At 48.0% G+C, this 24,440-nt stretch overlaps 9 protein-coding genes across 10 annotated transcripts; 3 read left to right on the top strand and 6 right to left on the bottom strand.

The window, feature by feature from the left end:
- Positions 1–291: 291 nt before the first annotated feature.
- Positions 292–2,901, top strand: TERG_01996 (serine/threonine protein kinase). The gene is made up of 2 exons (XM_047747845.1): positions 292–1,312; positions 1,368–2,901. The coding sequence occupies exons 1-2, from the start codon at positions 1,051–1,053 to the stop codon at positions 1,907–1,909; spliced, it is 804 nt and encodes a 267-aa protein (XP_047603810.1). The 5' UTR covers positions 292–1,050; the 3' UTR covers positions 1,910–2,901.
- A 458-nt stretch (positions 2,902–3,359) lies between these two features.
- Positions 3,360–4,331, bottom strand: TERG_01995 (uncharacterized protein; the record flags this gene model as incomplete). Its single annotated transcript, XM_047747844.1, has 2 exons — positions 3,360–3,784; positions 4,181–4,331. 2 exons carry the CDS (start codon positions 4,329–4,331, stop codon positions 3,360–3,362), a joined length of 576 nt encoding a protein of 191 aa, XP_047603809.1.
- A 1,864-nt stretch (positions 4,332–6,195) lies between these two features.
- TERG_01994 (OPT family oligopeptide transporter) lies at positions 6,196–9,015 on the bottom strand (the record flags this gene model as incomplete). The annotated part of the gene is made up of 9 exons (XM_047747843.1): positions 8,945–9,015; positions 8,551–8,887; positions 8,230–8,491; positions 7,960–8,165; positions 7,715–7,884; positions 7,470–7,660; positions 7,097–7,411; positions 6,886–7,032; positions 6,196–6,833 (listed from the first exon to the last, which is right to left on the bottom strand). The coding sequence occupies exons 1-9, from the start codon at positions 8,962–8,964 to the stop codon at positions 6,196–6,198; spliced, it is 2,286 nt and encodes a 761-aa protein (XP_047603808.1). The 5' UTR covers positions 8,965–9,015.
- A 438-nt stretch (positions 9,016–9,453) lies between these two features.
- TERG_01993 (uncharacterized protein) lies at positions 9,454–13,139 on the bottom strand. Of its 2 annotated transcripts, XM_003237223.2 has the most exons (6): positions 12,194–13,139; positions 12,039–12,107; positions 11,385–11,904; positions 10,921–11,275; positions 10,594–10,813; positions 9,454–10,534 (listed from the first exon to the last, which is right to left on the bottom strand). In XM_003237223.2, the coding sequence occupies exons 1-6, from the start codon at positions 12,204–12,206 to the stop codon at positions 9,948–9,950; spliced, it is 1,764 nt and encodes a 587-aa protein (XP_003237271.1). In that variant the 5' UTR covers positions 12,207–13,139; the 3' UTR covers positions 9,454–9,947. The 2 variants fall into 2 exon arrangements, with proteins under 2 accessions (XP_003237271.1, XP_047605546.1); XM_047749356.1 differs by lacking the exons at positions 12,039–12,107; positions 12,194–13,139 and having other exon boundaries at positions 11,385–11,958.
- Positions 13,140–13,152: 13 nt separating this feature from the next.
- Positions 13,153–15,350, top strand: TERG_01991 (uncharacterized protein; the record flags this gene model as incomplete). The annotated part of the gene is made up of 8 exons (XM_003237221.2): positions 13,153–14,218; positions 14,280–14,317; positions 14,371–14,408; positions 14,460–14,539; positions 14,598–14,680; positions 14,739–14,876; positions 14,942–15,129; positions 15,187–15,350. The coding sequence occupies exons 1-8, from the start codon at positions 13,976–13,978 to the stop codon at positions 15,348–15,350; spliced, it is 972 nt and encodes a 323-aa protein (XP_003237269.1). The 5' UTR covers positions 13,153–13,975.
- A 407-nt stretch (positions 15,351–15,757) lies between these two features.
- Positions 15,758–17,103, bottom strand: TERG_01990 (uncharacterized protein; the record flags this gene model as incomplete). Its single annotated transcript, XM_003237220.1, has 2 exons — positions 15,758–16,406; positions 16,466–17,103. The coding sequence occupies 2 exons, from the start codon at positions 17,101–17,103 to the stop codon at positions 15,758–15,760; spliced, it is 1,287 nt and encodes a 428-aa protein (XP_003237268.1).
- Positions 17,104–17,415: 312 nt separating this feature from the next.
- Positions 17,416–19,333, top strand: TERG_01989 (uncharacterized protein; the record flags this gene model as incomplete). The annotated part of the gene is made up of 3 exons (XM_003237219.1): positions 17,416–17,631; positions 17,713–17,746; positions 17,808–19,333. 3 exons carry the CDS (start codon positions 17,416–17,418, stop codon positions 19,331–19,333), a joined length of 1,776 nt encoding a protein of 591 aa, XP_003237267.1.
- On the bottom strand, positions 17,921–21,529 carry TERG_01988 (uncharacterized protein; the record flags this gene model as incomplete). The annotated part of the gene is made up of 3 exons (XM_003237218.2): positions 17,921–20,718; positions 20,797–21,303; positions 21,405–21,529. 3 exons carry the CDS (start codon positions 21,527–21,529, stop codon positions 20,076–20,078), a joined length of 1,275 nt encoding a protein of 424 aa, XP_003237266.1. The 3' UTR covers positions 17,921–20,075.
- A 195-nt stretch (positions 21,530–21,724) lies between these two features.
- TERG_01987 (uncharacterized protein) lies at positions 21,725–24,438 on the bottom strand. Its single transcript, XM_047747842.1, has one exon. It carries the CDS (start codon positions 23,985–23,987, stop codon positions 23,094–23,096), a length of 894 nt encoding a protein of 297 aa, XP_047603807.1. The 5' UTR covers positions 23,988–24,438; the 3' UTR covers positions 21,725–23,093.
- Positions 24,439–24,440: the final 2 nt, after the last annotated feature.

The following is a 24,440-nucleotide window of genomic DNA, read 5'->3' as shown; positions in this document are numbered from 1 at the left end:
GTTTATAACCGTTTTTAGCGGCTGATCAGGGTCCAGGGAGGATGGAGCACGCGCGGCAGACGGAGCAGCGGCTGAGGGAGCCTCGTTCATATGCAGGAGATGCGCTGGTAGAAGGGGAGGGTCTGTCTGTGTCGAGCGTTCTTGGGCGTGATAGTTTTATGTAGTTGGTTGGTGAAGTCGCAGCTTTTTTTTTCGACGGTGTGGAAGAATCCGCAGAGAGAGAGAGAGAGAGAGAGAAAAGCCACCTCGTTGGTTCTCGCGGCCTCAGCCACAGCCGCGCATCCTCCAGCATCAAACAACGACATCTCGACCTTCTCCAGCTTTCTCCAGCCTGCGATCCTGGCGCTGCCGACTAGTCGTTGGACACGGACGAGATACTAAGAGGGTCAAGACTGCGTTTGAAACCGCCGTTTTAGCCTGTTAGTCGGCGCTGGCCTCCTTTTCTGCAGCCGTCGATTCTGCTCTCTTGCTGCTGCTCCTACGATTAGGACCCCCGGCTTCATCGTCTATCCAGCGACAGCGAGGACGGTGACAATGGCGCAGTACTTCTTCGACCTCCTCTACACCTTCACGGACTGTCTCTGCTGCTTCCCGAGCTCGCCGCAGCTGAAGATCAACAACCGGAGCTTCAAGCTGCTGCGTCTTCTCGGAGAGGTACGACTACAATTATGCAGATTATCCCCCGATCTGCGAGCATGTCTAATGAATTTGGGCTTCTAGGGTGGCTTCTCCTACGTCTATCTCGTCCAGGATAAGAGTACCGATGAGCTCTTTGCGCTCAAAAAGATACGATGTCCGTTCGGTCAAGAATCTGTCTCACTCGCCCTCAAGGAAGTTGAAGCATACAGCTTGTTCACTCCCAACCGCAACATCATCCATTCCATCGATTACTCCGTCGTGACCGAGTCTGGGTCGAAATTCAGATCAGACGGCGCAGATGCCGGATCAAAAACCGTGTACATTCTTCTACCATACTACCAGAGAGGGAACCTTCAGGACGCCATCAATGCAAACCTGGTCAACCACACCTCGTTCCCAGAGAGAGACTTGATGATATTAATGCTCGGGGTAGCCAGGGCGCTGAAGTGTATGCATCAGTACAAGGTGAAGGACTCTGCATCGAGAGGGAATGGCAATGGAGCCGCAAAGGGCAAATCAAAGGGAAAGCCGACCAGGCGGACGAGTCGAAGGGTTGATGACGATGAAGATGAGTCTGAACATGAGCCTCTGATGGATGGTGAAGTTGCAATCAGTCAGGAAGGCGTGGAAGAGGGTGAATACAGACCGTATTCTCACCGAGACATCAAGCCTGGTATTTACGTCTCTCACGTTACATCATATGATAAGCGTCACTAATACATATGCAGGGAACATCATGATAGATGATGACGGCAAGACGCCAATCCTCATGGATCTAGGATCCCTTAGCCCAAGTCCCATCGCAATCACATCTCGCTCCCTCGCCATAGCTGTTCAAGACACTGCTGCCGAACACAGCACCATGCCGTACCGTGCGCCAGAGCTGTTCGATGTGAAAACAGGCTCCATCATTGACGAGAAAGTAGACATCTGGTCTCTGGGCTGCACACTATACGCTTGTCTTGTAGGCAAGAGCCCGTTTGAAGCCCGCAGTGAAGAGACAGGTGGCAGTTTGGCCATGTGCGTTCTTGGAGGCGACTGGCGATTCCCCGACGAGAAGGGCGGAAATACAGATGCTGGAAAGGGTAAAACCAGGGTCTCTTCGCAAGGGAATGTCGCTGATGCTGGTTCAACCGAGAGTGGAGGTATAAGCCCGCCAGTAAAGGAGCTAGTTAGGCGTTGCTTACGGGTTGAGCCTGCTGAACGGCCAGACATCGACGAGCTGATCGCTCTGATCAAAGAGACCATACAGCAACTTCCGGAGAACTAGGTGGCAGTTTCTGCGGAATTATGCGGCTGCCAAAGTTGGCAGATGTGCTTTTACCATGTACTTTATTTGATGACTATTATTGTTTTTATATCCAACCTACTCACTTTCTTTTATGACCAGGTATACTCTGGCAAACCTTTGAGGATACAGCATTGCGCCAGATGCCACTAACACCAGGCAGACTTCAATTAAATTGATTTTCATGACTTCCTCCCATACGCGCCTAGTACGACTATATTTATACACAGAACTTGTGAGGTGGGAGAAACGACTTTCTGATAAAGCCTCTTCCACTCCCCCAGAACATAGTATATACTTAGTATAATGACAGGATTCAGGCTAGGTAGTTGGGAACATACAAAAGGCTTCGCGCCAGTAGTTATACAAGCATTCAGAGAACATACCATCAGCCAGCGAAAACTGATCCTCCTCCTGTAGCTAATTTAGAATACATCCTTTAATGGAGTTCAACACGAAATGAAGTGTAACAGTTATATCCTATGCCTTGACAGGTCTTGGTGGGATTTTGCGAAGTTCAAGAATCAGTTACACCATGGTGTCCTGTCTGCTATCGTTATATGGCAGCTTTTCAGCCATGCATAAAACCAGCTCGTATAGTATAATCTGAACACCACCGAGTCCCTTAGGATAGTATTTGAACAGTGGCCCTGAGTCAAGATTTCTGTCCCAATAGTAAGTATCAAGCCACTTGGCGGCCTCTGCCTCCTCTGTACTGATGTCGTTTAAGAGCAGGCTCCTAATTATCATGCCGAAGTCATATTCAACAACTCCTTCGCAGGAGATCCATTCTTTGCAGTTCCACACGTCATAGTTCATCTGCTAGAGCCATATCGCAAAACCTTAGTTACAGTGTCACTAGCAAGGCATCAAAGTGATAATACGCCGCTAAATGGTTCAGGGATGGCCATAAGGTAGCAACAACCGCTTCTACTTATCTGCTCCAGGTTTTTATAGACACGGGAGGCCCGTTCTTTGCTGCCGCTGTGGGGCCGCGTCAACTAAGTTAACGCCAAGCCGCGCTAAAAATGCACTGCGAGCCCACTAGCGCCGTCGAAGCATCCAACATGCAACGTCTGCGTCTAAAGGGCCGGGGGAAACGGGCTTTTCTAAGGTGTAGCAGATATTTATCTACTAGAGGTGGATGCGGCTACCTAGTCTCTTTGACGCAGGCTTCAATGCTAAGTGATACCGGAAAAAAGCAGTGAATTTTTCAAAAGCAGACTCGTCTAGTGAAATTGTCCCTATTCACCTGATACTAGATCAATTATCACCTTCACTACCACAGATATGATATATATTGAAGCCCTGCTCTACATTCTTTCCTTGACTTCAATTATTCCAATCGTATACCTAACAAAATAAAACCCACATTGCAATATCACCGAGTACCCATCACTCTGGTGACTCCGGTTCTCTCTGACTCGATATGTTACACCTCTCCGGGTCTACCCGTCGAAAGCTCTGGATGCAACAAAACAAGTTTATCCCTAACTTCAACAACAGCAGCCTTCAGTTCAGAGTTTAGGCCGCTATTATCTGCCAGGTCTTCTAGTTTGCGTATCCACAATCTGAGAACATCACAGCCAGAGGGTTTGCCGTGTCCTCCCAACAGTTTCTTCATTTTATCACTAACAAGAGTAGGCGCTAATATAATACACTGCGCAGCGACCATAACCCGCGTATCTTGCTCAAGTCCTGGGGAAAGATTCTCCTCCAGACCTTTGGTGATCTCCATAAGAGGATACCTATCGCTATCTGGGACGTGGCTTTCAATACGGAGTTCAATACACCGAGCAATGCAAGACGATAAAGATATCCATGTTTCCTTCGTAGTATCTGTGGATATTTCGTGTCCTAAATTTGTCAGTTCTGAATGATGAGACAGCAAAAAGAATTGAAAGAAGAGAGAATAATCATACTCATCACGCCGACGGTTTGAGAGACTTTCGCTAAAAAGAGAGTCCGTTACAAATAGCTCTCCCTAATTTTGATGTCAAAATTAAGAGATACGGAATCAAAGAATACAGTGCAGGACATACATTCCAGCGCTTGAAAGGCTTTGGCGGAATCCTATGCAGTTCTAAAACGAGATGCGCTAGGTCTTCTTGCCTGTTATTTATAGGAGAGAAATTCAACCGCATCAATGATGACTTCATAGAGCGCTCCCTCGACCCCTCCTACTCCATCAGGATGGTATTTGAAGAGAGGGCCCGAGTCGAGATTTCTGTCCCAATGGTAGGTGTCAATTACCTTTGCAGCGTCTACCGGGCAGATTTATACCCAGAAGCAAGTCCTTGATAATGATAGCAAAATCATGTTTAACAACCCCATCTTCACTACCATTGGAAGAAATCCATTCGTCGTGGAGTTTAATGAGCCACGGCTCCTCTGTCTGGGTCATACTGACAACTGACGGATATAGCCGAGGGATAAAGGTGAGAAAGAGGGTTGAACAGACAGATCGATTAAAGACCGGAGAAACAGGGCTCGGTTTGCCTGTCCATACATATACACCTTTACCTACACTCTTTCACAGCAGTCTTGTCTCGGATATATAAATTTAGCTGAATTGCCGCTGCGGTGGAGACCTCGGGAAGAGCCTATGCGGCACAGCGCCAAGAGAATGCTAAAATGAGCCGCTTCGCTTGACTTCCAAGGAACAACCTCAACAACCTTTGATATCCACATTATTGTTGTATTTCTCCAGCCAAAACCTAGGGGTTCCGGCTCTCCGCAGCTCCTGCTGGGACTACCTTGGTTGTGGGCTGTGAACGCTGTCATCTATATCAGAAATTCATCGGTTATGATAGGGGACAAGGATATCAGAGAGACACCTGTGAATATGCAGGGCCCCATTATGGGGATCTCACGGGGCCATATAACACTACGAATGGAATTGTGTGGGTGGTTGTCAAAGATATATAACGACTCTCTCTGCACCCAATCAGGGGCTCCCATTTGTGGATCAGCGGCTTGGTAATGTCATACCACCCTCCTAAGAATCGCGGGTTTCAAGAGACTATTTTGGGACGTCTTGACAGGCACGGCTGACAGGATGTACATCGGCGAAGGGATGAGGTTTCGTCCCAACGAGCAAGTCGAATGACCCCACGCTTAGAATACCCTGCCGCCGGTGACACCGACACATCCAACTATGTATCTTCAGGCAGATATCCCCTCGATAAGCAGCAACGGCCTGACATACTACCACACTAGAGTTTGATTAACCATTCCTTTCCGAGAATTTCGGCCATTATCATGACTACCGCCAATTGAGAGTGTTTATTTTAGAGCGCAGGCTGTTAGGGAGACATCGAATCTCGAATAAGCCATTCCCACGTCACATATATTGGCACATTCGAAAAGAATTTTCCTTTCTAATGGTGGGCTCCTACATTGCCTTTCGCTCCTCAAAGTCTCCGAAGTCTCCAGAATCAAAAAAACTAGTCGTCGGACGTATTGGGGCACATCCGACTTCTACTTCACAAAACTCCAACACTAACTCGGAGCTCCACAAGCGTTATTACAATGGTGTAAGCCTCAACCTACACAGAGACTGTACCCCCCCATTCTCGTGGAGCCAGCAATCAGTGTGAATACCACTATTCAGGCCATTGGCCGCTTGCACCGTCTAGGGCAGAAGTCAAAACAAGAAGTCTTCATACTCTTTTTAAAGCACCCGTAGGGCCGTTATATCGAGTATAATGCGGCCAAAAAATTAGTAGGTCAAATTGTCGCAGACAACGCTGATATTTTTGATACCTTCCTCTCCAATATCGAAACCCCAATTCTAGGGAAATAGTCCGCAATGCGTGAGGCATCGCAACCCGGCGATGCAGACATAGCGCTATTGGATGCCACCCAAAGATTTCTCAACCAGTGCGCCAATCAATACAAGTCGCAATTCCTCAACTACGCGGCTAATACTATGTTAATGAAAATGCTTGGCCACTCCCTTTCTGCTGATGCCATTATGTATTTATTCCTTACCTGTTGTCTCTAACATGTTGACCTTATCAGCCTATTGGTTTCACCTGGTCCACGCCTTGGGTACTTCAGCTAAGAGCATGGGCAAGTAAACATCTTTTTTACTATGAAAGTTGCAAACAAATAAAGGAAGTGTACCACATTATATGTACGCTTCATCTAAATGTCAACTAGTTAACTAGTAACGTAACCAAGCTTAACTCTTTGAGAAAACTTGAGGACGTATAGAAATTCAAAAGCCAAAAAATTGGTTTCCTTTGCCATTAAGGGCTTGGAATTCAACATTCGCCTCCTGGGCAGCCAATACTGGTTCCTAGATGTGCACCGTCGATGCCAATTATGGTCAAGGCTGCATTGATTACGCCACCAATTCCTTCACCGGCCATGAATCCTGCTGCTACAGCATACGCGTATGATTCAAAAGAGCCGCTATTCCTTCTTTTCCATACCATGGCTATCACTGTACCAATAAGCATGGCCGTACTGTACTGCGTGGTAGGAATAAGAAAGGCCATAGCCATAGTCATCATATTTGGATGGTAGTTACGCATCCATGCCCATTTGCCTATCCACAGATGATGCCGAACCAGGACCACAATTGAGCCTATGACAGACATCATTATGGAGAACTGTACGCTGGTTTTAGGGACGGGAAATTCGGGATCTGTTACGGCCACTGCTGCTGCACGCCACGCGGAGGCAGCAGGGGCTGTAAATGGGCACGTCTGACCCGTGGTTCCGTTCTTGCTATGTGTTTCATCACCTGTAGATAGAATACAAGGATATGCACTAGCAAACACAGAGAACACCGCAGGGGCGAGGAAGACGGCGAAGAATGTTCCTATGGCTTGGGCAGCATACTGTGTGCATGGCGGAGTGTTAAGCAGAAATCCGACTCGGAAATCTCCCGTGAGGTCTATTGTTGGTTAGCTCAGGTATTCTAGAAGCGGGAAGTATAGAAACCATACCACAGGCTTGATTGGCACCTATGCTAGCTAAAGCTCCTCCGAGTAAGTTAACCTTTTGGGAACTCTCTAGTTTCCACTCTGGGCCACGAGTTGTCGCTCCTAGAACTAGCTGGGAGGCCTTTGAAATGGCACTAAGGGGTGTAATATCTAGACTATAGTCAACATCACATTGTATCTTCTTCTGATATAGTATAGGGATGTGAATACATACCTGTTGCGCCTGTTGATTGGATGGCAATGACTGAAAAGGTGAATGCCAGGACCAGTGAGAGAATCGAAGAAGCAACTGGGATATCGAACTGCAGTTTGCTCACCACACAGGTCAATATAAGGACAGCAATAAGTCCCGGTAACCACATCCACATTTTAATTCCTCCATTGATAGCTTGATCTACCTTGAGATCTTCTTCTTCAGTGAGAGGTCCATATTTATGCCTGCTTTCTTGCAGCCGCGACAGTATGTTCTTGCAGGCTTTGTATATCTCTACTCCTGTAAGCCAGAAAACCTTCCATTGACAGGCGAGCTCTATCATTAGGTTAGTGGCTGATAGTAGCAAATAGATGTCAACACGCAATATTCGTACCTGTGAATCCGACAACTATCATACACGCAACTCCAGGCCATAGAAGCCAATACCTAGGGCTAGGATGAGTTGCATTGGCAAACTCCTTTGAGAAAGAGATGTATGACATCAACCCATCCCATTTACTATCTTCTGAAACCGGTTCACCAAATGCAAGTCCGTGTTTTGTAATAAATGGCCCGATAATACCCCTATCAATGAGTTGAATTCGACAGTTGCTGAGTAGCAATATAAGATAGACTCACCATGCTAACACAGATCCAAAAACAAAAGACAATGCAACGTTCATATCAACTAGCATTCCAGTACCTATAAACGCCGGTGTCCACTCTATAAACCAACCCCAGCTCTGAATGGCAAACATAGTCGAAGGTAAAACCCCTGAAAGCGCAAGCCAAGTGAAAATATGCCAGTCCTATAGTTACCACGGTCAAAAGGTTCCAAATTAGCCGGAATCCCGCACAGATAGCTTGTTAGAACTATTGCTTACCCAAAGAATTCCAGGAGCATATTGAGACATAACCCTAAGCACCAATGCAAATGCAAAAGCAAACGCTAAAGCCACCATCTTCCGACGGGCCAGCCATGACCCTCTAGCGGCAAGATGCATGCCTGAAATCGTGATTGCGGTCGCGGAAGAAGATGGAAAGACAAGATTGAGCTCCTTAGCAACTTGGAAAATAAAGAATCTACGCACTTTGATATATGCTGATTAGCACAGTAATCAGAGTAAAACTAGCTATTGAAACCAAATACTTACGAGGCGTTGCAAAGAATAGACCAAAATATCCACCGGCTGCAGTAAGCACGGTAACACGTAGAAAGTCTCTCCATGGGGTATCAAGCAAATTCAACTGATACATTGCCGGGAATGCAGAGACAAACACACTCGATAGACCCCCAGCAGCCGTAGCAGCCGTTTGAACAATGTTGTTCTCCTGTGGCCCGAAGAAACCGCCTAGTAAAGATGAGGGCGCAAAATAGGAAGACCATGATTTGAGCACTGCAAACCCTATAATCGACTACAGATGACGTTAGAAAGGGTATTAATTTGCAAGTAACCAAGGTCGAATAGGCTTACGCCAAATATGTTTGCTGACGAGGTCCAGCCAGCTCGGAGACCCAGATATATGTTCGATGCATTCACCAAAGCACCGCACGAGATCCCAACAAGCAGTGCTCGGAAGGTTAGAATCTTCTTCTCGTGCCGGGCACTTGAGGAGCCGGGCAAAGGGAACGGTCTAAACGGATCCTTTGCGAAGCTCTCCTGCGCTGACTCGTACAAACAAGGCCCCTCCTCGTCCTCTTCTGGGATACGACTGGAAGTAGAGAGTAGCTTGTCCTGCTCGGCACCGCCATCGCATATGGATGCGCTATCAGCCGTGTCTATGTCGTCTTTCGAGTGTTCTGAAGGGTAGCTGCATAGATGGTCAGCGGTAGTCCTAGATGGATAGTGTACGGGGTGAAGATCGGACATTGAGCTCAATTCATGCATGGCTGCGCTTCTGGCTGGTCCTCTAGGAAACCAGGATGCTATGTAGTCGCATAGCCATCAACCACTCGGCTGAACGCAAAGCAGGCCATGCAGTGAGGTCGTCAGCTGGCTATTTATACATCGCTGGGTACCCGCGTCGACGGTGGCGGCCAATCATCTCGTCGTCGAGTCGGCTATTCTTAGCTAGCGATGCTATTGAGTGCTGATAGCGGCCAAAGCACAAGACAAAGGCGAGTAAGCCTTGGTAGAAGAAACAAAGAATCGGACCATTTTATTAGAGCTGATAGCTGTTACACTGGCCTAGAAAGTTAGAAAAGTGGTCGTTGTGCACGTTATAGAAGGGACTTACGGTCGATATCTTCAAGGACTCGGGGAAAAGGGGCTGATGGAGCCATGCAGTTAGCTAAACTATCTCTATTAGCATGCAGCTCCGGCGATATAACTAGTAGGGAGGAGTCGCCAGTCACCCAGTAGACAGACATCTTAAGAGACGGAGATGCAGGCCAAAGGGGGCTAATAACCAGGCCGAAATATATGATAATAATAAGGGAATTAATTATGAAAAAAGAGCCCTGTAGCATTAACAAAGTACACACAAAATTCGCAGCATAATACACAGACAGTCCAGAGAACGAATTTAACGGAATAAGAAACAATTGTAATAGGCTGGCCAAGGCGGTTGAAGGCAGGACGAATCATCGCTTTGGGGCTTCCCTGATTTTGGAAGCAGGATAGTAGGAGACGGAGGAGGTCGAGTTGAGGAAAGAAAATGGGTACAATTTTTTCCGCCATGGTGGCCCAGCTGGATTGTAAAAAGTAGAAGTGAGCAGTTCAAAAGCACGGGTATGTTTGATTTTCAGGCTTTTGTATCAAAGTCATTTTGTTCTTGGAATAACGGACTCTGCAAGAATGCATGGTGTATTGCAGGCCGTATAGTATGCTAGGACAAACGAGCACAGCCTTCACAGGTATGGCTGTTTAGTTCATGTCTCCATGGCATCAGCATCCTTTACAGGAGTTCCAGCCTCCTCTTCTTTTTCCTTTTCCTCGTTCTCGTTCTCGTTCTCTTTCTCCTCTTCCTTGGCCACTTTCTCATCCTTTTCAGCCTCGGGCTTCTCATCATCTGCGTCAGCCATGGAGATGTCACCGTCCTTGGATGGCTCAGCGGTATCTTCATCGGCCTCTTCGGTCTTCTTTTCTTCTTCCTTTTTTACTTCGGCCTTCTTTCCGCCCCTGCCCTTCTTGTGCACGCCGTTGGATGTCGGCTTGTCTGCGGGAGTAGATCCCTCGCCCGCCGAGGGTATGTCAGATTCTAGGAGCTGCTTCCACCTGGATAGAATCTGAACGGATCGTCCTCGGAAGTTGTATTCTTCTTCCTTGGGGATGGTGGGCAGCTTGATGATGGCCTTGAGCACCTTGTTGATCTTGGTAGATCGAATGATGCTCACTTCGAGGTCAGTGTAGGCTTCCAGCTTGTTGATATATGTGGACATCAACTCCATCTCGGACTCCTCTGGTGCCTGGTCACGCGTAAGAAAGCCCTTCTGCAATTTGTATCGAAGATATAGAACTGGAAACAAGCATTAATATCAAGACTTTGATAGGAGCTGGAAACTGGATGATACGCACTCTCTTTCTCACGCTTAGCCTTGGCCTCTTGCGGATCGACTGGCTTCTCGGCTTCCTTGGGGGTTTCTACCTCCTCGTCACTGGCCTCTGCCTTCTTCTTCGACTTCCCCTTGGACGACTTTCCGGTCGTAGCAGCCTTTTTCGCACCTTTCTCACCAGCAGTGGGATTCTTAGGCGTAGTGAGCTTTAGTTTCGTGGCGGACTTGGGCGTCTTCACGGGCTACAGTGATTCCTGGTTAGCATCCGTATTTCTCTACGGGCGATCGTACCACGACTTTGCAGACAGCGGCAGCTGGTTTATATATCGGACATGGCATTTCGGCTTACCTTCTCCTGTTCCCCTTCGCTTTCCAAGTCCTTCTTGCGTTTCTTAGTACTCTTCTTCTTCTCTCCTGCATCCTCCATCTCTTCATCTTCCGCCCCTTCAACGACTTCCATGCTCTTTCGTTTCTTCTTCTTCTCTTCTTTTGCAGCCTTTGCAGCAGCCTTTGCTTCCTGTTCCTCTTGGGCTTGCTGTACGGCAAGCTCGAAATCGTTCAACATTTGCTTGAAATAGTCGAGGTCGTGACCCTCGGCGGCTACCTGGTAGGCAGCGATCAGATTCTTAGATTTGCCCTTTTCTGAAACGTCTTTGCACTCTTCTGGAGTTATGGGGGTGAGGTCGGCGTTATGAATCCAGGCACTACGAGTAGAACAAGTGTTAGTCAAGGAGCGCCACAAGAATATATCTCGTTGCAGCCAAAGCGAGACCGAAGTGAAGGAGGACTAGTGATGGGCGATGGTTCACTCACAATTCGTTAGTGGCCATAAACATGACCGGGAATGTCCTCTCATTCACTTTCTTTCCTCCGTCACCGTAAGCTTCGGCGTATGTGCCGTCTGCTCGCTTAGTAGTGACTGGACGCGTGCTGAGTAGGCTCGGAGGAAGCATCTCCTCGTCACAGACAATGGACGGCCATGGCGGATGACTCTTCATTCGTGCAAGGTAGACCTCTCCTGGCTGCACATCCAGGTGGTATATCCGGTTCATTGACTTCTTCTTGCCGAGCTTTTTCTGGCCAGGGCCGGCCGTCGACTTGCGTTTGCCATTGGCAGCCTTCTTGGGGCCAGATGAAGCGCCATTCGTAGCTGTTTCGGCGACAGCTTGGTCGGTCGTACCAGCAGCCTCGCCACCCTCCCCGCCATCAGCTTTGTCCGCAGAGGCAGCTGCCTCCGCGTCAGCGCTGGTTTCGGCTGGCTTCTTCTCTTCTGCAGCAATGTCTGTTGACTCGGGTTGGGGTTTGTCGGCTGCGTCAGTGGTGGGTTCCGCGTCTGTGTAGTTGAAGTCGCGACCTGGGTCAGCCCTTCGGAACAACATAAAAAACTAGAGAAAAAAAGGGGGGGGGGGGAAGGCGAGCAAAAGGCCAGAACGGAGGTATCGGGAGGGTATTAGGCATTGGACTGACCGGCTTCCTTGCTGACAGGCTCGGGTTCCTGCTGTTGAGGACGCGATGCCTCTGGAGTCTTGGTAGGTTCTGCAGGAAAAAACACAACAACACACGAGTTAGCTCTCCAACGTCACCATCAACGGACAGGCAGGGACGGGCGGCGCAGGTCTTACCAGTGTCAGCCATGGCGGACAGAGTAGCAGGCAGACGAGCGATGGACGGACAGCGAACGGTGGTGGCTGGCAGGCAGGCAGGCGATGGGTGGTGGTGGTGATGGGTGGATGGTCGGGTTGCCGAGGAAATTTTGTGGTTGGGTTTTTCTCAGCGCTGGCTCGGAGTGGATGGAGTTTTTTTTTTTTGGGTGCGCGAAAAATGGCGTGAAACAGGAAAAACGCGTTGTTGATTGACAGGCAACCAACGCAAAAAAAGAGGCTGGCGGGCGAAGCAACAACGGCGACTGTCCAGCACTTGTAGAGGCGGCAGAGGCGGTCGGTTACGGGCGTAGAGAGCGGTTGCAGGCCGGTATCAGCGCCTCAGAGGGTGGCAGAGGAGTTGACGCAGCTCGTCGGCAGGCCGTAGAAGTCGGTAGAAACCCCTGTCCTGCTGGCCGGCCGTCCACTTGGCGGGCGCAGAGATGGACAGACGACGGTCGGCGGAGGATCGTCTTCGTCTCTGCGAGGGCTGCGGGCAGAGAGTCTGTAATGTCTTGTCTGTCTGTCTGTCCGTCTGTCTGCCCGGGGTTCGCGGTGGCTGGTGGTGAAGCCGCCGGTTATCGAGCGCTGCAGAGCTCAGAGAGACAAGCTGCCCGCGCAACGCAGGTCACTCAATGTCTCTGGACGTCACTCCTGGTGGGAAGATGTATTTCCTTGTCCTCTGAAGTACTCTTTCTCTTGGTGTCCTTTGTATCTGGCTGGTAGTGTAGCCTTTGGGGGGGTATATGTAGATGGCAGGCAAAAGACGCCGCCGCGCTGCTTCGGATATGAAGCCGCCCGCGCTCGAGAAACACACGGTCGAGCGTGCTGCCGTGGCAAGGGAGGAATACACAAGCGTAGAAACTCCTCCAGGACAGAATAAAGCAGCAGATCCGGTCGTAACAGGCGAAAAAGCTCGAGAAGCCGCAGAAGTTGAAGTTTTTCGACTTTTTGCAGCGACGAGAAAAGGCGAAGAAAGGCAGAAAGTCGTGGCCTCGAGGGAGAAGTGCGTGGAAGAAGAAGGTCAGAGATAGTGGTGAGTGGCATTAAGGAGATGGCTAGAGAAGTGGCCGTGGCATTAGGGTATCGAGTATCTAGACGTTATTCTATTGTAAAAAGATGATATAAATGATGAATTGAAGGAAAGATGAGATGAATAATAGGCCTAGAGGAGGTTAATTAATAGTGTAGAGGAATATTTGCTAGTTGGCTGCTGTGTTTGGTCATTGTATAGTTGTATGTATATTTATATTGCTGAGATCAACTAGAATGAGATATGTAAAAGACACCCTTTATCATTCACGGGATATGCATTGAATACTGCTGATATAACTTGTTACTAGATGATTTAGACTCTATTTGGACTTGAATATATTATCTATCGGTGTAGGTTGTTGTCTTGATACTTGGTCATTTGGTAGATCTATCTACTATGGACTTGATACAGAATTGATAGAAGATTTGATAGAACGCCCACGGATGCCAGCAGCTATACAATGCTGCTCAATAGAATTATGAGACTGCAAGAGAATAATAGACCAGTATCAGGGTCAACAGCTATAGGGATATGCTGTCACTCAGCTCGGACTTCTCTAAATCCACCGTATCCAACAATGACATCATGATGTTGACAACTTATCCAAGCTACAGCTATTAGTTAAATACCCGGAGGATAAGGAGAGTAGACGACTTCTAACACATATTAAAACACATATGAAACTACTCTATTCTATATACTGACAGAAGATCCGGTTTCACTGCAAAATGCTGTCTTCCAAATCACTCTATACAACCAGACAGGCGCTCAGATGCCCTGCACTTCAGTCCCAAGTACACCTGCAGAGAGGCCTTTCTACCTCATCTGCACTCTCAAAAGGTACGGCTGGGCAAGGGCCAAAGGCACTTCTACTAGACAAGCAGCAGGGCCTGGGCTTCGCAAAGTCGAATGCTCTCCCTCCAAAGCCAAGGAAGAGAGGAGTAACGGAGATTCGAGGGCCTTATTATGCGGTACGGCTGCAGTTGATGAAAAAGTTGACCTCCTGTATAACTCGCTGATTTTTTGGTCTAGGTAATGGGAAAGAGATATCTCTCTGATATATTTGAGACGTAAGGGTGCCGCTACATGTGCCCAAGATACCAAATTGCTGACAACTGAACAGCATGGGCGACTATGTCGATGGACTCAAGTTCTCCGGAGGTTGGTCAAGTCTGAGCATCTTCTCTCCTTCACTGAAACTAACATTGGTAGGATCGTTCTCACTCTTCCACGAGGCCAAGTTGAAAGAGTTGATTGACATTGCTCATGAGAACGGTGCTTATGTCTCGACGGTAAGCCTCCTTTTCATCCATCTAGTAAAGTAGCCTTGAATTAACTAGCTCGAAACAGGGAGGATGGGCAGAACATCTTCTAACTCATCCGGATAACACCACCGTTTTGGATAGATACTTCCGGAAATGCAAAGATCTCGGGTATTACTCTTCCATCCAACCTAAATAGTCAATCCAGCATTAACTAAGTCCATGCAAGATTCGACGTTGTTGAATTGTCTGCTGGTTTCCTATCAATCCCAGAAGACGACTGGTTACGACTCATCGAAAGAGTGCAGTCATATGGTCTGAAACCAAAGCCAGAGCTGGGAATCCAGTTCGGTGCCGGAGGAGGCACGTATTCCCTCTTTTGAAACTGTGAGAAGCCGTGTCTAACTAGCGAATAACAGACACCTCGACTAGTGAACTTGAGGCTATTGGCACAAGTGACCCAGGGAAGCTGATCAACCTGGGTAAAAAATTCCTTGATGCTGGAGTTGAGCGCCTCATGATTGAAAGTGAAGGCATAACTGAAAACGTCACGAGCTGGAGGACAGATGTTGTTTCGCAAATCATGAAGCAGCTGCCCCAGGAAAAGGTCATGTTCGAAGGTAAGATTTCTCTTATATATTCTGTCATAGCACGTTGAACTGATTTATTGCTGGTAGCCGCCGACCCGAAAGTGTTCAGTTGGTATATTCGTGAGTTCGGCATCGACGTCAATCTCTTTGTTGATAATTCACAGATCGTCCAGCTGAGCTGTCTGAGAAGGGGTATCTGGGGAACTGCAGACACATGGGGAAAGATTGTCTCATATAGGCCTGACGATTGAACGGTTTATCATCAGCTAGATTGAAATCATTCCTAGTGTAGTATTTGGTTGTTGCAATTGGCTTCGTCTCTTGCCATAAATTGTCTGTAAAACGTTCTCTATTTGAGGTCCAAAAACCTATTATAATATTTTATACACCATCTTGTCTCCAAAGGCCAGCTTACCGCCCGAATAATAAACAAGGGAAAGGCATAAACGCAATATACATCTTCACACAGTGAAGAAGATAAAAAAGATGCCCCGTAATATGCAATTAAAGCAGATAGTCTAAGGGAGGCCCAAAAGAGGAAATCAAAGGGGGTTTGGTCGATTGCAGATCAATCGGTAAGACAGCAGTAAATAGATTGATATAAATTTCTCGCGCTGGGTTTTCAAGAGAAAAGGGGTATCGAGGTGTATAATATAATTCACGGGTTAGATGCAGGAGATCGACCTTCTTCGACGGCTACCAGAGCGACGACAGTGATATCGTCCGGCTTGCCTCCCCGGTAATGATCCCATGGACGATATCTCTGGTATTCTTTTGCGAAAGGTCCGTCTCGTCGAAAGTCCATGCTGGCAATCTTAGCCTCTCCGGCTATGGTAACAGCCAAGAGGGCTTGTAGAGTATGCCCTTTGCCTTGCGGATCCGCTTCCTCAGAAGCAGCAATTGCTTTCTTGGGTTTTATCCGGTTGTTACCGAATTTCAGGCCTCCGGGCTTCGTCAGGGCTTCCAGGTTATCAGACGCAGAAATTCCCATATCCGAGGTACCAGTCCATGCCCCGGTGGCCATCATCCGAGCAGTTACTAGCTTCAAGACTTCTTGGTTGTTCAGGTTATCAAACACACCATCCGTGGCAAGGACCAGGACGTCTCCGTGCTGTAGCGAGCAATTAGTTACTGCCGCGTCTTGAGGCATGTCTTCAAACTGTTTTCCACCGAACAGATAGGACTGCCGTCGAATCAACTCTGGTACGGCCGCGAGTTGGTATGGGGTGTTAAAATCATGGGTCTGGGGGACGGAGTAATGGTGAACTGCAGCCAGGCGGAAGAGAAGTGATCCAGAGTCACCGAGACTGTAGAGCGTAGTCAGCTTAGCATTCAAGCAACAGGTTATGAAAAGAGCAGTACATACTTCGCGAGTTGAACCGAACCATCCTTTCGAGCAACTCCAATACAAGCCGTACTACTCCCAGCAAAGACGGCCTTATCCAACAGTGTCTTCTCATATCCAAGCCGCATAAGTGTCATAGCTCGTAAGCTCTCAGGGGAAGACTCCCAGTTCAGGGCTGTCTCAGCCATGTGTCCACAGAAAGAGTGCGAAAAATCCGCAGGATCAATGCCAGATTCGCTCCATCCTCCGACTCCGTCCGCCACTCCAAAGGCAAAGGCCTCATTGTCGTACCCGATTTTGCTGATGAAGAATGAGTCCTCCCCGCTATCAGGCCTGTTGGCTTTCCGGTCATAGTAATTCGGGCTTTGTATTCCCAGCGCATCGTGAACCTGCGGGTGGAAGTTGTAGAAGTTCCTGTCCGGACTGAATCGTCGCCCCTTTCCAGAAGACGATACCGCCAGTCGAAAGGATATCTTCGGCCGTGATTCCAACGGACTCCCACTGCTAAACTCCCTCCGGCCTCCGTTATACTGTCTTCTCGTAGTCGTCACGCAGACTCGGCGTGTTCTTCGAGGCAGGATATTAATATTGTAGAGACCGTATCGTGGCACCTGGACAAAGCACGAAGCAGCCCTTGAAGGGAGCGCCACCGTCGCCATCAGAAGTATATGCCCGAGTTTCCCTTGTCCTCCCAGTCCGCGGCCGTCCAATGACCAGGTTCTCCTCTGCGCATTTGCACAGTGTAGCCCGCGGTTGAGGAGTCCAAAGGCGCGCCGACTGGTGCTTCGGCGATAGTAAAAAATATTCGGACAGAAAGTATCACGGCATGAAAAAGGGCGAATCCTTAGCTTGAGTGATCGACCTTCAGGTTTTAATCCCTCTGGATCCTCCCGGCCGTCTTCGAGAAGCGTGGTTAGCCTGGCCGTTGGTTGTTGATTGCCAGGAGTCCTGCTCACCGCGGAAATAAATATATGAAAGTCGCCTCACGTCCGCAGCCAAGAAGAAATCTCACGCCAGCCGCAAAAGAAAGCTCACGATCAGCTTCAACCCGCTGCCACTGTTTGCCTCCAGACAGATTGCGCCGCCGTCAGCTTGCTAAATATACTCGGAATAGCTTCAGGATCTGGTCTGGAAGTCAGGGAGCCATGCATCCCGCACGGCGCGCCTATGTGGAGGAAGCGCAGGAGGTAAGCAATGAACCATGGCTGACAGACACCACATACGTCAATTGATAGAAGCTGATTTATGGTCTTATTTGAGGTGATTAGGACACGGACATGGGAGTAGACCTTGCGAATATTCGTATGTTTCCTTCACGGCGTCTCGATATCCGCGCGCATTTACTAACAGGTCTTTCCAATAGCCGTGGACCATGACTACGAGCTTCCCTCTGCTGCTGCCGGAATAGCTCCCGAGAAAGCTTCTGCCATATTATCTCAGTTCGAACGAAAACGACGAGCAGCCGCTATTGCTGTACCTACAGACGATGGACGAGTAAAGGCTCGGCTACGGGAGTTGGGCCACCCAATTACCCTATTTGGTGAAGACTCTACGGACCGACGTGACAGACTGAGAGAAGTATTAGCGGACTTGGAGGAACAACAGGCTGCAGCTGGTGAAGCTGGTGAAGAAGATGTCGGCATGGGAGGAATGGAAGCAGAGGAGGAAGACCAAGACCAAGAGGAGGAATTCTACACTGAAGGCTCGCAGGATTTACTCCAGGCACGGAGGGAGATTGCAAGATATTCAATACCCAGAGCAAAGGCAAGGGTAGAACGCCAAAAGGCCGAATCTACCATACCTCTCCGAACACACGTTAAGCACAGAAAAGCAATAAGGGAGAAACTCGGCCATTTTGAACTTTATGGCTCTCAGATTGCTGGAGACCGGCCCGTGAGCATCACCAGGTTTTCCCCAAATGGAGAAATAGTGGCTGCGGGTAATTGGAGCGGAGGTGTGAAGCTACTTACAGTCCCGAATTTGGAGGAAAAGGCGAATCTGCGAGGACATACAGATCGAGTTGGTGGTATATCGTGGTTCCCAGGGGCTACGCTGCCCGAATCGAATGTCTCCGAATCGTCTTTGAATCTTGCTACGGGAGGTGCGGAAGGGAATATCAGGCTTTGGTCTCTTGATAAAGATACTTTTATTGGAACACTTTCTGGACACTCTGACCGAGTATGTCGCGTGGAATTTCACCCATCAGGGAAATATCTTGCCTCTGCATCTTTTGATACCACCTGGCGATTGTGGGATGTACAAACGAGCCAAGAACTTCTCCTACAAGAGGGTCACTCTCGTGGAGTTTACGCACTAGGATTCAACACTGATGGTTCACTTCTGGCTAGCGGTGGCCTTGACAGTATTGGACGTATCTGGGATTTACGCACTGGTCGAACAGTTATGATTCTAGAGGGCCATATCCGCGAGATATATGCTTTGGATTGGGGAATAGACGGACACCGTATTCTGTCTGGATCAGGAGATGGCTGGGTCAAGTGTTGGGATCTCCGGCAAGTTCGTGGTACTGGTGGAGTAGGTGCACATAAGAGCGTTGTGTCAGATCTAAGATGGTACAAGGGGAGCGACGCTGCCTCACTCCTACCAACTACTTCAGGGCTCGACCAGAATGGGGATATGATGGATGTAACATCCACACCAATGAAGGACCAACCGGACCAGCCTCCACAGCCGAAAAAATCAGGAACTTTCTTCGTTTCTAGTGGATTTGACAAGAATGTCAACATCTTCAGTGCGGACGACTGGTCACTTGTGAAATCGCTGCAAGGTCACTCCGGAAACGTCCTCAGCACTGATATAAGTACCGATGCAAAGTGGATAGCGAGTTGCGGGCACGATCGAACTGTGAAGCTATGGGGTATTGAATAAAACGTTGCCGAAGATCCGGTGTGGCTATCAATACTCAAAAAGTCCAACTCGATATACCTCTTGGGGGCAAATGGTATATACCAAATTTTCAATCAAGAGCACGTACAAGGGAAATCGATACGCTCCACTACTGTGCGGGAATACCTAACCAGGGGCTGATGTATTCCAAACGCAGCTACTGCGCCGTGCCTGGTGTCCAGGCAAATTACCGATTGGGTGGCTCCCACTTTACAGCCCCGTAGTGTTCCCTGGGCCAAACACAGTAACAAATGATCTAATAAAAGATATGATGACAAGATATAAACCATGGGTAGAATGTAGAAGCACTCAGCATTATGTAGTAGTACAACATGAACATAGCCGAGCGGCTGTCGAGGTTTGATTACCTGCACGGGTCGCCTAATTACGGCCCGTTCCGCTCAGCTTAACCGACATCCATCACCGGATATAGAAACGATGTAAACACAGCACTAGTCAAGTAGTACTGTTTGCTGGTTATTCTTCGCCCTGTTCTTTTAATATGACTGCGGGTAGGTAAATGTACCACCGTCTTTCCAACAAAAGGGGCCAGTAGAAAGGATTCCAGGATATATCATTAAAATAAATGTGGCCTAAGGTAGGATGGAGTATCATAAATTCTATAGGTAAATCAACAAGATAAACGCCCAACGAAAGGGGTAAAAAATATGAAACTAATAGAAACAACAATTTTTACGTCATGTCAAATTCGATCGTTCGTATATCAAGCCTGCCACTTTATCTTCGCATTCGTTCTCGCACAATAACTGCAGCCAAGGCTGATATGTGCATCATTCCAGAGCGTCACAAAATCTTCATTGGAGTGCTGTATAAGTAATTTTCTCCTGGAGATCTCTTCTATTGCCGGTCCAGTCCATATCTCGGTCATTAGTGGCGGATAGTGACAATCACCGCTCAATGCATCAAACACTTTCAGGGCCTTGGGGTCATTCCTGTAGTTGTCCCAGTCCAGCTGTGTTTTGCGCATAAATTCCTTTCTCATAGCACGCTGATTGCTCCCGCCCTTCTCGGCCGCAAAGAATTCCGTTACTCGTTCTAGACCAGAGGTAGAGAGTAGCATGATAATGAACTTCTCGCATGATGTAGTGACAGGTGTCTCCGCAACAAGAACGCGATGGAGTGAAAAGATTAGTAGCCGGATACAGTGGTGAGCTGATATTAGTGCCCGGGAGTCGAGGAAAGGGTAGGCTTGGAGTATCTTTGTTTGAAGAGAGAGGTACATAATTGACCGATCACGGGGCTGGACAGGTACTGGGAGCTTTCCAGCTTCGAATGCTTCATAAAGGGAATCCTGCAGTTCCAACCGTGCTTCATCGTACTTTTTCAGAAAATACATCGTATAAAACCTAGTGAATGTGTTAGAGTACATGCTAAAAATGGACTTTCAATCCGGAAAAGAATCATAGAATGAAGTGTTGACTTGCATGAGAGGAGTCAATTTCGACTTAAGAAGGGCGTTGCCGCGATCCATAATCTTCTGCTGCGTCGGTTTCGGTAGATGTGATAAAGACTTTACCCAGCCAGGGTTCTCCTCCATGAACCGATCTAGTACATGGTCTGCGAGGTAATAAGATAATTTCGAGCAGACTTCCTGCCTCCGTCGTAGGTCCGCCAAATACCTAAAAGAATAATGCTCTCGGCCACTGGTATCTTCAACAAACGGCGGGAACAGGTCCGATAGCAATATCACATCATCTTCCGGCGCCCTTGTGTAATGGCTCGGTTTGTGGTTTCGAGACGGCAGTGTCCCATGCCGCCGAATACGCAAGTACTCTCTGGTGATGGCCTCCTCGTGAACCTGCAAAAGATACCAGAACTTCCGGCAAACGAGGAGCAGACTTCCTAGGTCCTGGAGTCGACAGAGACCGAATATGTTGACCACCAGTTCGACCGGTAATTCATCCCAGCACGAAAATGGCTTGCTTATGTTTCTATGATGAGCTGTTAGAAACAAACAAATATTCCATATAATCCTCAATATCCCAGTCTTGGGGACATATATAAAGCACTTGTAATGGAGAAGAGCTCATACAGAGGCTGGGTATCCTGTTGTATCACCCCGTTATGGTTCTTTCTTAGCCACGCTAGCTTCGCCAGGCTGGCCTTCTCGAAGGCCGATATTGATTTACGAGCTCGTAATTCGAATGAAGCAGCCATAGGTTAGTTAGCGGTGAGAGGCCGTGGGATACAGCAATGTCTCGGGATGCTGGCAAGCGGTATATGAATATAGTAATATGGGCCTGTCTTTTTTGCTTCCTTCAGCGTCGTACACGCCCGTCACGCTAAGAGTCCATGAGAAGCTCACCCTTTGGAGCTCTTTAAATATATCGGGAGCCCGGCCGGCCTGAAACAGCTGGTTGGACGTGGGCTGTGGGGTTGTTTAGGAGAGCCATGATGTATCGTACTGTCATGCATATAAGTTAGTTATATCACTGGTCCGCTATTACGTCTGCGTCTTGTTTTTTTCTCGGTGTTTCTGGCTGCACAGCCACAGGAGGAAGAGGGCAGCGAGGCAGCTATATTATTATCATTCCCTGGATGGCCAGGTAACTGATGACAGCATGGCGGACTTCTCCATCGGCCAATAATACCTAGTTAATGGCCGCTTTGCTCTTCGCCCATGGTAGGCCAGGGCCCTTGACCGTATAATAGGCCACTTGTTTAGATAGTCTACTTTTGAGAGTTGCATAGATAACTAACAGGTTATACCTGGGATAGAGCCTGCCTATACATCACTCGGAATGTGCTCATAACTACGGAGTACCTCTGTGAATTGTCCTGTAAAATAGTTACCACAGTTGTTTCAAATTCAGGCTTGTGAGGATCGACGGGATAAGGCTTTTCATGTTGAAACAGGGTTGAGCCTCAGCCTTTGCCGTCTCCAATGTTTGGTCACGGCTATCCGTCGGTCATAGAGTAGCTTGTGGACAGTTATCCGTTTCTGTTGAGATACCTCGAGGCATACGGAGTATAACCATCAGGACCAGCTTCAACCCGGGTTAAATACCAGTGCAGTATTATGGTCAGACGCTGGTGGCTGGTTGTAATATTGGCCATCCAATGCCCAGCCAGACTTTAACTTGAGTGTCAAGCCAAAGGATTTGATGGGCGTCAACTGGCTGGTTAAGCGATCTTGAAGTTTCAATGATACCACAGCCTTGTTCGTTTGGATTATTGCATATGAAACGGAGTAGTGCCTACGGGCTACTCAAGACATGCTCGGTAGTGATGGCCAGGATCTTTGCAGCTGATATATCACAAAGTGAGATTTCCCACATACCAGCCCCGAGTACAGATGGTCTTAAGCTGGTTGACGTTCATCTAGGTAAGATAAATGGTTGTAGAGGTTCTAATATATTGTTTTGGGTGTTGGAGTCAGAGCTGGGGCTGGTTTAATCAAGTACATGACCCCAGCGAGGGTAGGAGCAGGCTCATAAAGCATCACCAAGCTCTATCCACTTGAGCTGCTTTATCAAATCAATAATCATTTGTTCGGGCGATATCCAGGAGTCTATTCCTAGGATAGATAACGATGACCCCGAGTCAATGCTATAGTGATGCACCTGTATCAATCAGTTAGACTCCATTTTTAACGAGGATTCAGCCACAGCGGTCACCTGTTGTTTTTTCTCCCTAGATAGGTTCATTTCTGGATAGTGTTCCCGGACAATTCTGGCGATCTTTTGGAAAATATGGTTAGCTATGCTTTTTGATTGTAGATCTACAAGCCAGGGGTGAAGTGTCCTACATCCGAGAAAAGCAACGGCCATGGGCCTAACATTAGTCTTTGACCCCACGCAGCAGGGGTTATCAAGGCTTGGATATGCGCCTTCGCAACGTCTCGCACATCGACCCAGTAAGGAAAGTCATTACGGAATAACGGTTCACCCCCCAATGCAGTTCTCCGGATCAAGCCGGTGCTGAAAGTTAAGCCATCGGTACCTTTTGTCAACGGTAGAACGAATGGGCCTCCAATGAACGACGGTAATAGTGTGCTTAGAGCCCACGTAGGTTGATGTTTCCTGTAGAAATCCCATGCAGCCTTCTCTGCAAACTTTCGCGAAGCCATGTAAGTTATCCAAGGCCGCCACATTTCCGGGTATTGACTCATGTCATGCATTGGGTCAGCGGCCTCATCATAGCTAATTGGATTCCAGTCCGCAGAAGAGTAAGTGTAACCCTCACGGAAGCCATGACGTGCATCAAACGCAGCAACAAAAGAACTAGTTATGACGACCGCTTTTATTCCTATCTGTTTCATTATTGATTCCAATATGCATACGTTTCCTTTAATAGCGGGTATAAGGAGGTCGTTTTCAACATTTTCTGGAGCCATGTTCAGGGGAGATGCGATGTGAGCTACATGTGTTGCGCCTTGAGTGGCATCGTCGAACGCACCGTCCACTGTCAAGTCGGGTACAGTAACAATCTCAAGTCTTCCACTGGAAACAAACGGTTCGAACGCAGCATAAAGCTTCTGAGCTACCATAGAGGATCGGACTGTCCCACGTATGCGGACTGGGGCGTGGAATGACAGCAGTTGCGATACAACATGCTGTGCAACATGGCCATTAGCACCAGTGACAACAATTAAATCAGAGTCTGCAAAAGCCATAATTCTGATATCTCTTGTGTTAGAGATGGTATAGCCCGAGTATTGAGGAAGGGTTATATAGCAACAACTTGCGGGGTATGCATGATCCCAGGTGCATGGTTGTAGCCAATTCCCGGTACTTAACAAGTACAGGAGAAATTTGACGGTTTATTGACTGCATCAAAATGAATTCCAAGTACCTCATCTATAGGTATCTGTGTCTGTGAGTGAATTATCGATCAACGTATTCCCTCCATTGGTGTTCATCCGAAACACTAACCGAAACAAATGTAGCCGGAAGTCCATGAATTCAGCGTCGTATACGCCAAGAGTACCAGACTATTCATACCATATCCCTAGATACATGCTCTATTGACGGGACATAGAATTCGATAAAGCGAAATCTGTCATTGTATAGCCGGAAACTCTGAGCGTGATTTGATAATTGTCAAGCTTGACGTCGAGAGTATTAAA

The sequence above is a fragment of the Trichophyton rubrum genome (assembly GCF_000151425.1).
Source record: "Trichophyton rubrum CBS 118892 genomic scaffold supercont2.2, whole genome shotgun sequence".
NCBI lineage: Eukaryota > Fungi > Ascomycota > Eurotiomycetes > Onygenales > Arthrodermataceae > Trichophyton > Trichophyton rubrum.
The sequence above is the reverse complement of the archived record's forward strand: the minus strand, read 5'-3'. Positions and strand labels throughout refer to the sequence as shown.